At 46.4% G+C, this 14,234-nt stretch overlaps 1 protein-coding gene across 2 annotated transcripts in view; it reads left to right on the top strand.

Moving 5' to 3' along the window:
* Positions 1-6: 6 nt before the first annotated feature.
* The window catches only part of MAPRE1 (microtubule-associated protein, RP/EB family, member 1), a 40,630-nt gene continuing 26,402 nt past the window's right edge, over positions 7-14,234 (top strand). Inside the window, exons 1-2 of one of the 2 annotated variants that reach the window (XM_011979765.1) lie at positions 7-22; positions 6,024-6,147. In XM_011979765.1, the coding sequence (XP_011835155.1) occupies positions 6,027-6,147 (121 nt within the window). In that variant the 5' untranslated portion in view covers positions 7-22; positions 6,024-6,026. Of the gene's footprint in view, positions 23-6,023; positions 6,148-14,234 lie in introns of those variants that run through there. The other variant, XM_011979767.1, reaches the window with a different exon arrangement.

Genomic DNA, 14,234 nt, shown 5'->3' with positions numbered 1-14,234 from the left:
GGGGTTCTGGGCCGCCGCTGAGGTGTGGTCCCTGCGCTGCCGCGGCTGGAGGTCCTGGGGTGGTTGGGCCATGGGAGGGTGTGGGCGTGGTGGGCCGTCCTGGGAGCTCTTGGGACCCACATTGTAGGAGGCCGTGTCGCTTGAGGACCGGAAGATCGGGTGGTGGATTCAGACCTGGGTTGGGTTCCGTGCGGTGTGACTTTGGACAGGTGCTTTAACCGCTCTGGACCTCAGCTTCCTCATCTGTAAAACGAGGACAGTAATACTATCCACATTAAACTCTTAGCGCGATGTATGGCAGAAAGTAAGCCAGCTCTTGGACTCCCTGCTTTCTTCAGTGTGTGTTTATTGAGTGCCCACTAGGTGTTGGGCACCGAGCTAAATAAACCCTGGCTGTTTTCCCGGGAGCAAAGATTTGCTCTCCAGGAATCCACATTGTGATGAACAGGAGGACAATATAACAGGATGGTATCAACAGTGCTAGTTCAGTCCCTGCTTCACAGTTGTCCTCGGATGCTGCAGGGCAGAGCTTGACCTCTGCCCCATTTTGGGGATGAGGATCCTGAGGCTCACTGAGGGAGGTTATGCTAGGCCGGGCATCCACTTCTCTGATGGCATGTCACTAACAGTAGTAATGATAATAGCGGCTCTTTGTTAGTTGGGTACTTGTTCTGTGTCAGGCACTATGTTAAGTGCTCCATGTGGCTTTGTGTCTTTTAATACTGTCTTTAAGAGAGATTATTTTCTTCCTCTTTTTTTTTTTTTTTTTTTTGAAGCGGAGTTTTATTCTGTCGCCCGGGCGTGCAGTGGCACCATCTCGGCTCCGTGCAACCTCCGCCTACCGGGTTCAAGCGATTCTGGTGTCTCAGCCTCCGGAGTAGTTGGGATTACAGGCGTGCGCCACCACGCCCGGCTAATTTTTGTATTTTTAGTAGAGACGAGGTTTCACCATGTTGGCCAGGCTGTTCTCGAACTCCTGACCTCAAGTGATCTGCCCGCTTCGGCCTCTACAGTGTTGGGATTACAGGCGTGAGCCACCGCCCCCGGCAAGAGAGATTACTTTCATTTTACAAATGAGGGGTCTGAGACTCTGAGAGGTGGGGTGTCTTATGCTGCCCAGCAAGTGGCTGAACCCACGCCTGAGACTTAAGTGTCTAGGCTCTTAACGTCTTTATTACACTTTCTTCCTAAGGTCCAGAGCTACAGATCCAGATGTGCCCTTTGTGGTGGTGTGTCAAAGTGCCTAGCACAGTTTTAGGCACGTAGGGAAGCTTAGGACGTGATGCACCTTTTGCTTAAGTGTTTTCATGTAGATTCTCGTTTAATCCTCACCACCACTTTGTGCAGAGGTGCTGTTTTACCCATTTTACAGGATGAGCCGTTTGTGGTGCAGGAAGATTAAGTGACTTGCCCAGGGTCACATGGCTCCTTTCTGGTGGCATCTCTTCCCTGTCTTTGCATAGGGCTCAGTGTGGTGCCTTGAAAGTAATAGAGTGCTGTAGAGCCAGCGTTGAATTCGTATAGATTTGGGATCTTGCTAGGAGAGCTGCTGAAGGAAGAGAGATCCCTGGGTAGGCTTGAGGGAGCTTTTTCATGGTGGTGGAAACCTGGATCAGGAAGCCTTGTAAGGGTGAGATTTGCGTGGTAGTCATGGGTCTTCCGTGGCTGCCAGTGATGGAATTGTGAAGGAAGGATGAGCTGGAGCTCTATTTTGACTGTCAGGAGGAGCCAATTAATTGATTGAGTCCGTGGATGTTTATTGCACATCCACATCGTGCCTAATCCATGTATTTAGTGGTTGCAGCGTTGGTGGAGCACGTGGGACCAGGTATTAATGTACTGCTAATGAAAGTTTTAAATTATATGATGATGAAAGGCCATTAACGTTTTTTGAGCTGGGGTGTGGTCAGGAGACAGACGTGGCTTTACCAGCTGCTTATATTTTATGGCAGCATGATGCACTCAGTACAGTGTATATAGGAATGTTGCTTTAATAGATTACAAGTGCTCAGCTAGGGACCATGTTTTTTTGTTTGAATGTCTCTGCTTGGTACCTGATTTTGCACACGGTATTTTGTTCATTCAGGGATTTTTAAACAAGGGAGACTCTTGCTCTGATTTGTGATTCAGAACATTCTCTCTGGTTTGCTGTGTAAGAACAGATTGACACAGACACATTTGAAGACTGTTGCAGTGCATCTCCATGCGAGATAGTGCTGGCAGGTCTCAGGCGCACTGTTTTTGGCACTGGAGATAGGAGGATGAATGAGACAAGGTCCCTACCCTACATCTTGTTTGTTTAATGCCTCTTAAATTAGATGCCATGCCAAATATTTTGTGTACCTTATCTAATTTAAACCCTTCTTTGACCCTTTTCAGATAGGTGGCTTTAACTTGTAACTGAGGTACATTGAGTTTAAGTTTAACTTGCCTAAGATCACACAATTAATGAGTGACTGCCTCACATTCAAACCCATGTCCTCCTGGCTTGAAATCCTCAGCTATTTGCATCGAGTGGATTGCCTCCTGGCCCAAATCTGGTTCCAGAATGGTTCAGAAATAACAAGATAGTAACAATTCATTGTGGCAATTCCTATCATAAAGGTTCGAATGAGTTGCTCTGGAAACATAGGGATTAATTTCCCAGTGGAGTCAGTAACTAAATTGTGTTGGTGTCTTGCATAACATGGTTTTATCAGCTGATTTGGGGAGTGTAAGACTGTTGATGATTTGCTTTCTGAGAAGTTTATATAGATGCATTTTTCTTTGACACTGTTCTGCCAACCTGAAAACAAGTAGTGAGTGCTTGCTATGTGCGAGACACTAACTATGAAGTGCCTGGGGAATGTGAGGGGACGCAGACCTGGCAAGTTATTGACCTCTACAGACCTCAGTCACCCCATAAAAAGGGGACTGGATGGATGGATTTGCCTCTTCTGGCTGTCACATTCTGTAGCTTGGTGACTCAGGAGGCCTTGCAGCAGCTTAGTGCAGGAGAACGATGTGGAAAGACCAACTCTATACTAGGGTCACTAGGTGAAGGGAACGAAGTACCAGAAGAGAGCAAAGGGCTAGGATCTCAGGGTTGTTCCAAATTGCTCTGCATCTTTCCCCTGCCCCTCCCCACTGGTAATGTTGCTGTCTTATGAAATGAAGAAAATTGTAAGTGTCTAGGTCACTATGAAATATCTGGCATTTTATTGTGTGTCCTCATGGTGACTGCCCAGGGATTTGATTTAGATCTGGATTAGCCTGCTTTTATCTTGTGTCTTCCCTCCCTGCTGTCTGTTCTCTACTAGCAGTCAGTGTGATCTTTTTCAAACTGTAATGAGAGAAGATTCTACCCCACTTAAAACCTGAAAGTGCCTGAGTGTGGTGGCTTATGCCTGTAATCCCAGCACCTTGGGAGGCTGAGGCGGAGGATCGCTTGAGCCTGGGCCACAAAATGAGACCTGGTCTCTACAAAAAAATAGAAAAATTAGCTGGGCTTGGTGGTGACCATCTGTAGTCCCAGCTACTTGGGAAGCTGAGTCAGGAGGATGGCTTGAGCCTGGGAAGTCAGGGCTGCAGTGAGCCGTGATTGTGCCATTGCACTCCAGCCTGGATGACAGAGTGACACCCTACCTCAAAAACAAACCCGACAGTGGATTTCTTAATAGAATAAAATCCTAATTCCTTCCCATAGTCTGCAGAGCCCGTTCATGGTCTGGCCTCTTGACTTCTGTTCCCACCTCAGGTTCTGCTCTTCCTGTTGCTGACTGGGCTGGAATGCCCTATCTCTACAGCTTCATGTAGCTACTTCCTTCTGATCCTTAAGCTCACCTGTTCACCTCAGAGAGGCTTCCTCTGACCACATTCCCTAAACCCCGTTGCATAAGTGGTTGGTATGAAATGATGTTTGTTGGTGTATTTGGTCAGTATCAGACTTTGCACCACTAGAATGTGAACTCCCTGTGGACAGGCATCTTGTCTCTTGCTTCTCTGTTTCCTGATCCCTAGAACAGTGCCTAGCACGTGGTAGAGCTGGTAGACATTTGTAGAATGAGTGAGGGTTGACTAAACTGGTGCTCATAGACAATAACACCCACGTTTACTAGCATTTGAAAATTTGACTCATTGCTGTGTGTTTATTGTTTTGGATTTGAAAGCCTAGCAGGAAAGGGAGGGAAGAGAATGTGGAGGCTGGGGCTGGGCAGGCTTGCCTGCCAACCCCGAGGGCCTCTCTTGTCCTCACCTATAAAATGAGGAACATGAAGTGAACCTTGCAGAGGGCTGTCAGGGTTAAACAAGTGTCTGTGAAGCATCTGGCACATAGGCCCTCAGATGCCCTACCATCCCCAGGTAGCTCTGCAGAGAATTAACTACAAGGATTCTTCACTTGTAAGGTCATTTGATACTGCTTTTTTTATATCTAGGTGTTGAAAAGCTGATTTGCTTTTTCAATTATGAAATTATTTATTTATTTATTTATTTATTTTTGAGATAGGATCTCACTGTGTTGCCCAGGCTGCAGTGCAGTCCTGTGAACATGGCTCACTGCAGCCTCAACCTCTTGGACTCAGGTGATCCTCCTACCTCAGTGTCCCAAAGTGCTGGGATTACAGGCATGTATGTGCCAGTGTGCCTGGCCTAGTATAGTCTTTAAGGAAAATTTGGGAAGTAGTGAAAACTATAAACAGGAATTAATAAAAATTGGGCCAGGCGTGGTGGCTCATGCCTGTAATCTCAGTGCTTTGGGAGACCGAGGTGGGTGGATCACCTGAGGTCAGGAGTTCGAGACCAGCGTGGCCAACATGCTGGAATCCTGTCTCTACTAAAAATACAAAAAATTAGCCGGGCGTGGTGGCATGCGCTTGTAATCCTAGGTACTTGAGAGGCTGAGGCAGGAGAATCACTTGAACCTGGGAGGCGGAGATTGCAGTGAGCTGAGATTGTGCCACTGCACTCCAATCTGGGCAACAGAGCAAGACTCTATCTCAAAAACAAGCAAAAAAAAAAATCTGAAGAAAATTGTAAACATTTTGATACCTTTTTTTTTTTTTTGAGATGGAGTCTCACTCTGTCGCCCAGGCTGGAGTGCAGTGGCGCGATCTCAGCTCACCGCAATCTCCGCCTCCCGAGTTCATGCCATTCTCCTGCCTTAGCCTCCAGAGTAGCTGGGACTACAGGCGCCCGCCACCACGCCTGGCTAATTTTTTGTATTTTTAGTAGAGATGGAGTTTCACCGTGTTAGCCAGGATGGTCTCGATCTCCTGACCTCGTGATCCACCCGCCTCAGCGTCCAAAAGTGCTGGGATTACAGGGGTGAGCCACCGCGCCCGGCCCATTTTGATAGCTTAATGGGTAAGCTTGGGTTGATGTTTTCTAAACGGAAAGCATTCTCGTTTGTGCATCTGCCTCCCATCATAAAGCACTTACTCATCCCCTTATTTAATGCCTCTTGTAGTTTAGAATTGTATATTAATCACATTAAAATGGGGCCTCAATTTTAGGCTGACTAGTGTTGGACAGTTCATTTGAGGTCGTGTTTGTATGCGGAAATCCAGGTTCTGTGGCCAGGTTTCGTTTGGCCTCTTGGGGAAGAAGGTGAGGCTTAAAAATTCAGTGTTCCTAGGTTGGGCGTGGTGGCTCACACCTGTAATCCCAGAACTTTGGGAGGCCAAGGTGAGCGGATCATCTGAGGCCAGTAGTTCAAGACCAGCCTGGCTAACATGGTGAAACCCCATCCCTACTAAAAATACAAAGATTAGCCGAGTGTGGTGGTGCACACCTGTAATCCCAGCTACTCGGGAGGCTGAGGCAGGAAAATCACTTGAACTCAGGAGGTTATAGTGAGCCGAGGTCACGCCACTGTGCTCCAGCCTGGGCAACAAAAGAGTGTGATTCTGTCTCAAAAAAAATAAAAATAAAAGTAAAATTGAGTGTTCCTGCAGGTTTGCTCTTGGTGACTCTCTAGGAAACACTTGCCCTTACTGGCATGCCTACTGTAACATGGGCCCTTCTTTTTTCCTCCCATGCTTTAGAAGATGGCAGTGAACGTATACTCAACGTCAGTGACCAGTGATAACCTAAGTCGACATGACATGCTGGCTTGGATCAATGAGTCTCTGCAGTTGAATCTGACAAAGATCGAGCAGTTGTGCTCAGGTAAGACAAATCATCTAGATCATTTTTCTAGGAAAGCCTGTAGGTTTTTCAGGAATGTGAAGGCCTGTATCTGACTGCAAAGCCACACAGAGAGGTTCAGGGTCTTTGTTAGGGCCACCCTGTTTCTTCCTCTCAGCTCTGTCTTTGCTTCTGCTTCAAAAAGAAACTATACTTTTTTTTTTTTTTTTTTGGATACGGAGTCTTGCTCTGTCGCCCAGGCTGGAGTGCAGTGGCGTGATCTTGGCTCACTGCAAGCTCCGCTTCCCAGGTTCTCGCCATTCTCCTGCCTCAGTCTCCCAAGTAGCTGGTACTACAGGCGCCCGCCACCACACCTGGCTAATTTTTTTGCGTTTTTTTTTTAGTAGAGATGGGGTTTCACCATGTTAGTCAGGATGGTCTCGATCTCCTGACCTCGTGATCCACCCGCCTCAGCCTCCCAAAGTGCTGGGATTACAGGCATGAACCGCCGTGCCCTGCCTTTTTTTATTGTTTATTATTTTATTTTTGAGATGGGGTCTGGCTCTGTTACCCAGGCTGGAGTGCAGTGGTGCAATCTTGGCTCACTGCAACCTTCGCCTCCCAAGTTCAAGCGATTCTTCTACTTTAGCCTCCCGAGTACCTGGGACTACAGTTGCGCACCACCACACCTTGCTAATTTTTTTGTATTTTTGGTGGAGACGGGGTTTCACCATGAGGTCGAACTCCTGACCTCAAATGATCTGCCTGCCTCAGTCTCCCAAAGTGCTGGGATTACAGGCATGAGCCACCGTGCCTGGCCAGAACTAAACTTAAATAAAGAGTATGCTCTCGCTTGCAGGTCCACCATCTTCTGCTCTAGAGACTGCATTCTGAGGCCTGGAGCTCAGCCCCGACTTCTTGGTGTCTATTATTGTGCATCCAGATTTCATGTTTTATTTGAGGACAGTAATTGTACTAACTACTGTCTGTACTAACTACTAACGTAAAACTGTTCTAGTTTTATGTTAGTTCATCAGTGGCATTTCTTATTCCCAAGAAGCACAAGATCAAAGTCAGGCAAGTGTCATTTCAGCCACAATTTTATGGAACTACTGTTTAACAACAATTTGACAAAGATGTAATGATTTAAAGACTGGGTGTGGTGGCTCACACTTGTAATCCTAGCATTTTGGAAGGCCGAGGCAGGCAGATCACCTGAGGTCAGGAGTTCAAGACCAACCTGGTCAACATGGTGAAACCCTGTCTCTACTAAAACTACAAAAAAATTAGCCAGGGATGGTGGCAGGCGCCTGTAATCCCAGCTACTCTGGAGGCTGAGGCAGGAGAATCGCTTGAACCCAGGCGGCGGAGATTACAGTGAGCAAAGATCATGCCACTGTACTCCATCCTGGGTGATAAGAGCGAGACTGTCTCAAAAAAACAAGAAAGAAGTAATGATTTAAAGCAAGAGCAAAAATATGGTCTCTTTCTATATATGCTAATTGTATGACATGGGAAACTAGGAAGAAGAAAATAAAAAATGCCTTATGCCGGTGCGGTGGCTCACGCCTGTAATCCCAGTACTTTGGGAGGCCGAGGCGGGCGGATCACGAGGTCAGGAGATTGAGACCATCCTGGCCAACATGGTGAAACCCCATCTCTACTAAAAATACAAAAGCTGGGTGTGGTGGCGCATGCCTGTAATCCCAGCTACTCAGGAGGCTGAGGCAGGAGAACTGCTTGAACCGGGACTGGGAGGCAGAGGTTGATGAGCTGAGATCACACCATTGCACTCCAGCCTGGGCAACAAGAGTGAAACTCTGTATCCAAAAAAAACCAAAAAAAAAGAACTTATAATTCTACTATTCAAGCCGGCTACTATTCACTCACTATTCCTGAGCCACTGTGCCTGCCCTGGATCGATCTTAAATTATTGCCTTTGCTTGGCTGGGTGCGGTGGCTCACGCCTGTAATCTCAGCACGTTGGGAGGCCGAGGCGGGTGGATCATGAGGTCAGGAGTTTGAGACTAGCCTGATCAACATAGTGAGACACCGTCTCTACTAAAAATACAAAAAATTAGCCGGGTGTGGTGGCACATACCTGTAGTCCAGCTACCTGGGAGGCTGAGGCAGGAGAATCACTTGAACCTGGGAGGCGGAGGTTGCAGTGAGCCGAGATGGCGCCACTGCACTGCAGCCTGGGTGACAGAGCGAGACTCCGTCTTAAAAAAAAAAAAATTGCCATTGCTTATAGAATTTTTTATTTATTTATTTTTTTTGAGTTCAGCTTCTGCCCTTATTTTATAGCTGGGGTCCTGGTCTCGGTCTTAGTTTCATTGGCTTGTCTTGTTATTTCCTTGGTGAGGTGTATTTAATCTTGATTTTACAGATGGTCAGATGGAGACTACGTGTGAAGCTGTAGAGTAACACATGGTGCCCAAGAGTTGTGTTTATTCAGCATTAATTACTTTGTTGATCATAGACAATAGGTTGTTAGCCTTAGATCTGTGCTGTGTCCCCCCCACCATTTTCTGTTGGTTTCCTCATTATTTATTTCCCTATCCCCATTTGTGTGAGGCTTTTAAAGCACTTGTTTGACCTGTGATCTGTGACTAATGTGAGTACGAGGTCATCCTAGTTTTCACTGGAGCCAACTTTTTCACCAGCAATTCTGTCTAAAATTTACCTCTTTCTGTAAATATATTCCAAAGTCTATTTCACTTAGTTAATTGAAAAACGTGATCTTGAATGTTTAGATAAGTTGTGTATGTGCTGATCGGGCTCTAGGTTTATCTCATTCAGGCAGGGAGCTGTTGCAGACAGGACTGGGCATAAAGAGGCTTCAGTCTGCTCTGAGCCATGTGACTTTTGACAAGACCCTTAATGTTTTAGTTCTTCATCTGTGAACTGGGGCAGTGATACCCGGCCCACTTGTTGGCCAGTGTGAGAATCACCTATAATAATAGCTCTCAGATACTGATTGTGTGCCAGACCCTGCAGATGAGTGCAGGTCATTTGGTGGGGGCACATCCTCCTTTTACAGATGAGGAGACTGACCCTGTAATATATGGCACAGCTTATGTATTACAGAACCTGGTTTTGAACCAGATCTTTCTGAGCACACAGCCCACATACATCCTGGTGCATATATGTTATATCTTTTAGAGAAACATTTGGAGGGGATTAAACAAATGTAAATTACATATAGTTACAGTGATTCTGTTTCACTATAAAATCTGTGAGGTTTGTCAGTTACTTTTTTTTCTTTTGGAGACTGAGTCTCGCTTTGTCACCCAGGCTGCTGTACAGTGGAGTGATCTTGGCTCACTGCAATCTCCGCCTCCCAGGTTCAAGGGATTCTTCTGCCTCAGCCTTCTGAGTGGCTGGGATTACGGGTGCGCACCACCTGTAATTTTTGTATTTTTAATGGAGACAGGGCTTCACCATGTTGGTCAGGCTGGTCTCAAACTCCTGACGTTGTAATCCGCCCACCTCGGCCTCTCAAAGTCCCAGACAGGTGTGAGCCACTGCGCCTGGGTGGTATGTCAGTTTTGGCTGATGTCTGCTACTTTTCCCAGATAAAGTGCTTTTTCCCAGTAGGAAAGGGTAAGTGCAGGACACTTAACTGTGATTTGTAAACAAACTTGCTCGTTCTTAACTAGTCTTCTTGAAAGCCATATAGAGGCCGGGCGTGGTGGCTCACGCCTGTAATCCCAGCACTTTGGGAGGCTGAGGTGGGTGGATCACTTGAGGTCGGGAGTTCAAGACCAGCCTGACCAATATGGTGAAACTCTATCTCTACTAAAAATACAAAAATTAGCTAGGCGTGGTGGCGCATGCCTGTAATCCCAGCTACTTGGGAGGCTGAGGCAGGAGAATTACATAAACCCAGGAGAGGGAGGTTGCAGTGAGCCAAGATTGTGCCACTGCACTCCAACCTGGGTGAAAAAGCAAGACTCCATCTCAAAAGAAAAAAAAAAGAAAGCTGTATAGGATGTCTCTTGGAGTATGTAGATGGTTGCATTGTGTTTCACGTTGGTGTTTAGAAAATGAGGTCTTGCTTCCAGTACGAGAGCAGACAGGATGAGACACAAACATTGTCTCTCTGAAGAAGGCCCGCTGCCAGGGGATTGGAGTCAGAGAAAGTGAGGCTCCTCAACTCCTTGTGCTTACTGAGGCCCAAGGAGAATTCCAGATGCTTTTGACGCTGGTGCCAGATCCCTCCTAGCTCTGTTGCGCAGAGGATCTAGCGGACCAGAGTTCTCCACCAAACACAGCTTTACAAAGTAGGAATAAGTTTCTTCCTTGAGAGGGCAAAGTGCTGAGGTCCTGTGTTAATCTGCCGGCTGCCTTGAAGTGGCCAAATTTTGTTGACAATGGGCTCCCCTACCCCCAACAGTGAGCTGAGCCTTTGCTTGGATATGGTAGAGGGAGATTAGGCAAGGATAGCTTTCAGTGAAGAGTTGGCAGGTTGTTTCAAGATTCATTAATACATTCTGTAGTCTCCGTAGTTTGGAGAGGTAGTTATCAAGTATTTTGGAAAGATAGTCATCATGAGGAAAATCCTGGTCAAAGAGAATGATTTTTATGAGAGCTTGCTTTTGTCAGAAAAGGAGTACAGGTTGCTTTTGTGAATTGTTCGTGTGTTGCATTCCATATTCAAGCCCCTCTGCATTTTCTCAAGGGCACAGCTTGGTCCTCTGCACATGTAGAGGGCCTCACTGCATGTATTTGGCTTTCCCCTTCTCTTTGTCTTCTCCCTCCAGCCTGGCCTCCTTTATGGGTTCCTTCGCAGCAAAGGTGTTGATGTTCCTAGGCAAATGGGAGGTTCCTTTCTCCTCAGCTTAATGTGGGGCCCTGACAGCCCTTGAGTTCATGTAAGACAGCTTGGCGATCTTGTTTCTGCTGCACTGCTAATGCCATGGTCCTCCTGCTCTGAGAGTGTGTTATCACACCCCTAACCAGGCCTCCCTCAGCTCAGATCTGGTCTGATGTTTCTGTTTATGGGATACTTTTGCCCTGCCTGTCATTACTTAAAATTCCAGCTTTGTTTTCTTCTCAGGCTTGCTCCTTTTTCCAGGTACTCCATTTGGAGCAATGATTCCACCTTTTCTTCCAGTGTCCCAGGCCTGAGAAGCATCTTTTGAGGCTAATTCACAGTTTTATTTGTCTTCTGAAGGATCTTCTAGATCCAGTCCCTTTTCAGATTGCTCACCGCTGCTGGCAGTGGCCTCCTTACTGAAGGAACACTAAGTTCCCTCTAAGTTCCCAGCCCCCACCTTCCCTTTTATATTGAGTAAGTCTGGAGCCTTTCTGAGGTACTAGTTTTATCAAGTCACACTTCTGATCAGGGAAGGATTTCTTCAGACTTTTTTTTTTTTGAGGCAGAGTCTCGCTCTGTCACCCAGGCTGGAGTGCAGTGGCGAGATCTCTGCTCACTACAAGCTCTGCCCCCCGGGTTCATGCCATTCTCCTGCATCAGCCTCCGGAGTAGCTGGGACTGCAGGCACCAAACACCACACCTGGCTAATTTTTTTGTATTTTTAGTAGAGATGGGGTTTCACTGTGTTAGCCAGGATGGTCTCGATCTCCTGACCTTGTGATCCGCCTGCCTCGGCCACCCAAAATGCTGGGATTACAGGCGTGAGCCACCGCGCCTGGCCTCTTCAAACATTTTTACGTAAGTCTTCAAGCACCTCCTTGATTTTTCCCTTGCTTTACTTAAAGCAAAACAAAACAAGATAGGAAGCTCATTTTCTTCTGGTTATGAATAGTTAGGTCTTGTGGTAGCTCACGTCTGTAATCCAGCACTTTGGGAGGCCGAAATGAGAGGATCACCTGAGCCCAGGAGTTTGAGACCAGCCTGGGCAACATGACAAAACCCTGTCTCTAAAAGAGAAAAAGAAATATGAAGAGAATCATACTCGCATAAAAGTCTGTCAGGAGGACTGGATGCCAATATTGATGTAATTGATTCTCTTTTTAGAAATAGGGGAATTTTTGGTTTTTTTATTCCTGTACAATTTTGGTAACCAATTTCATTCATAAGTCGTTGAGCTTTTTTTTTTTTTTAAACTCCTGTGCAGTTTTGGTAACCAGTTTCATGTATAAATCGTTACCCTTTTTTTTTTTTTTTTTTTTTTTGAGGTAGAGTCTTGCTCTGTCTCCCAGACTGGAGTGCAATGAATGGTGCGATCTTGGCTCACTGCAACCTCCACCTCCCGGGTTCAAGTGATTCTCCTGCCTCAGGTTCCCGAGCAGCTGGGACTACAGGCATATGCCACCACGCCTGGCCAATTTTTTTGTATTTTTAATAGAGGTGGGGTTTCACCATGTTGGTTAGGCTGGTCTCAATCTCCTTACGTCAGGTGATCTGCCCACCCTGGCCTTCCAAAGTGTTGGAATTACAGGTGTGAGCCACTGTACTTGGCCAATTTTTTTTTTTAATTGCATAAAATAGTACTGGGTAAAATAGCACTGTGGATGTAGTTGCTTAATAGATTGTCTTCTGTTTGGGTTTTTAAAAAAAAGTTGGTTTGTCCGGGCGCGGTAGCTCTCGCCTGTTATCCCAGCACTTTGGGAGGCCGAGGCACTCAGACCACCCAAGGTCGGAAGTTTGAGACCAGCCTGTCGAACATGGAGAAGCCCCATCTCTACTAAAAATACAAAATTAGCCAGGCAGGGTGGCGCATGTCTGCATCGCAGCTACTTGGAAGGCTGAGGCAGGAGAATTGCTTGAACCTGGGAGGTGGAGGTTGCAGTGAGCCAAGATCGTACCATTGCACCCCAGCCTGAGCAACAAGAGCGAAATTCCATTTCAAAAAAAATAAGAAAGCAAAAAAATGCCCTCAGTGTACTTTTGTTGGATGAGTAAATAAATCAGTCACCTCAAAAATCAAGGCCTTAACCTTCTGAAGATCCTTTCTACTAAAAATGTCACTCTGGTCACTGAAGTACCCCTGCTGTCTTTATGTTGAATTTCCGAAAATAATGGTAACTGAATGCTGGAACCAGCAGAGAACTGGTTTGGCCTGACCTCAAGTAAGTTGAATATGCATTTTATGGCAGTCTTGAATTCTGCAGATCACTTACTGTTTAGCCACTGGTTTAGCTTCCCAAGCTTGTTCCGTTGGCAAATTAACTTTGGAAGGGCAGTAAAGTACACAGTGAAGCCTGCTCTGAATTAGGAGAGTTCAGTTTGTAGGCATTAGAGAAATAATCTTCCAAACAGTTTAAGCACTAATAAAACACTTTTTGGAAAAAAAAATGGGCAAGTGGGGGAAGGAATGAAATGGGATGAAATATTACAATAATTTATTATAGCAGTCTCTTTTTTTTTTTTTTTTTGGAACGAGGTCTCTCTCTGTCCCCTAGGCCGGAGTGCAGTGATGCGATCATGGCTCACTGCAGTCTCAACCTCCTGGGCTCAAGTGATCCTCCCACCTCAGCCTCCTGAGTAACTGGAATGAAAAGGGCATGCCAACACCCCAAGCTAATTTTGGTATTTTTTGTAGAGACAGGGTTTCACCATGTTGCCCAGGCTGGTCTCAAACTCCTGGACTCAAGCGATCCACCTGCTTCCAAAGTGCTGAGATTACAGGCATTAGCCACTGTGCCTGGCCTTATCATAGTCTTTATTTACTTTTGAGCCTGAGTTTTGCTCTTTTTTCTTTTTTTTGAGACAGTGTAGTGGCCTGATCATGGCTTACTGCAGCCTCAACCTCTCAGGCTCAGGTGATCCTTCCACCTCAGCTTTCTGAGTAGCTAGAACTATAGGCATGCGCCACCACCATGCCTGGATAATTTTTTTTCTTTCTTTCTTTCTTTTTTTTTTTTCCAGAGACAGAGTTTTGCTCTTGTTGCCCAGGCTGGAGTGCAATGGTGCAATCTCGGCTCACCACGACTTCCACCTCCCAGGTTCAAGCGATTCTCCTGCCTCAGCCTCCCGAGTAGCTGGGATTATAGGCATGCACCACCATGCCTGGCTAATTTTATATTTTTAGTAGAGACGGAGTTTCTCCATGTTGGTCAGGCTGGTCTCGAACTCCTGACCTTAGGTGATCTGCCCGCCTCGGCCTCCCAAGGTGCTGGGATTACAGGTGTGAGCCACCGCGCCTGGCCCAGAGTTT

Source organism: Mandrillus leucophaeus, unplaced genomic scaffold (genome assembly GCF_000951045.1).
Source record: "Mandrillus leucophaeus isolate KB7577 unplaced genomic scaffold, Mleu.le_1.0 Scaffold206, whole genome shotgun sequence".
NCBI lineage: Eukaryota > Metazoa > Chordata > Mammalia > Primates > Cercopithecidae > Mandrillus > Mandrillus leucophaeus.
The sequence above is the reverse complement of the archived record's forward strand: the minus strand, read 5'-3'. Positions and strand labels throughout refer to the sequence as shown.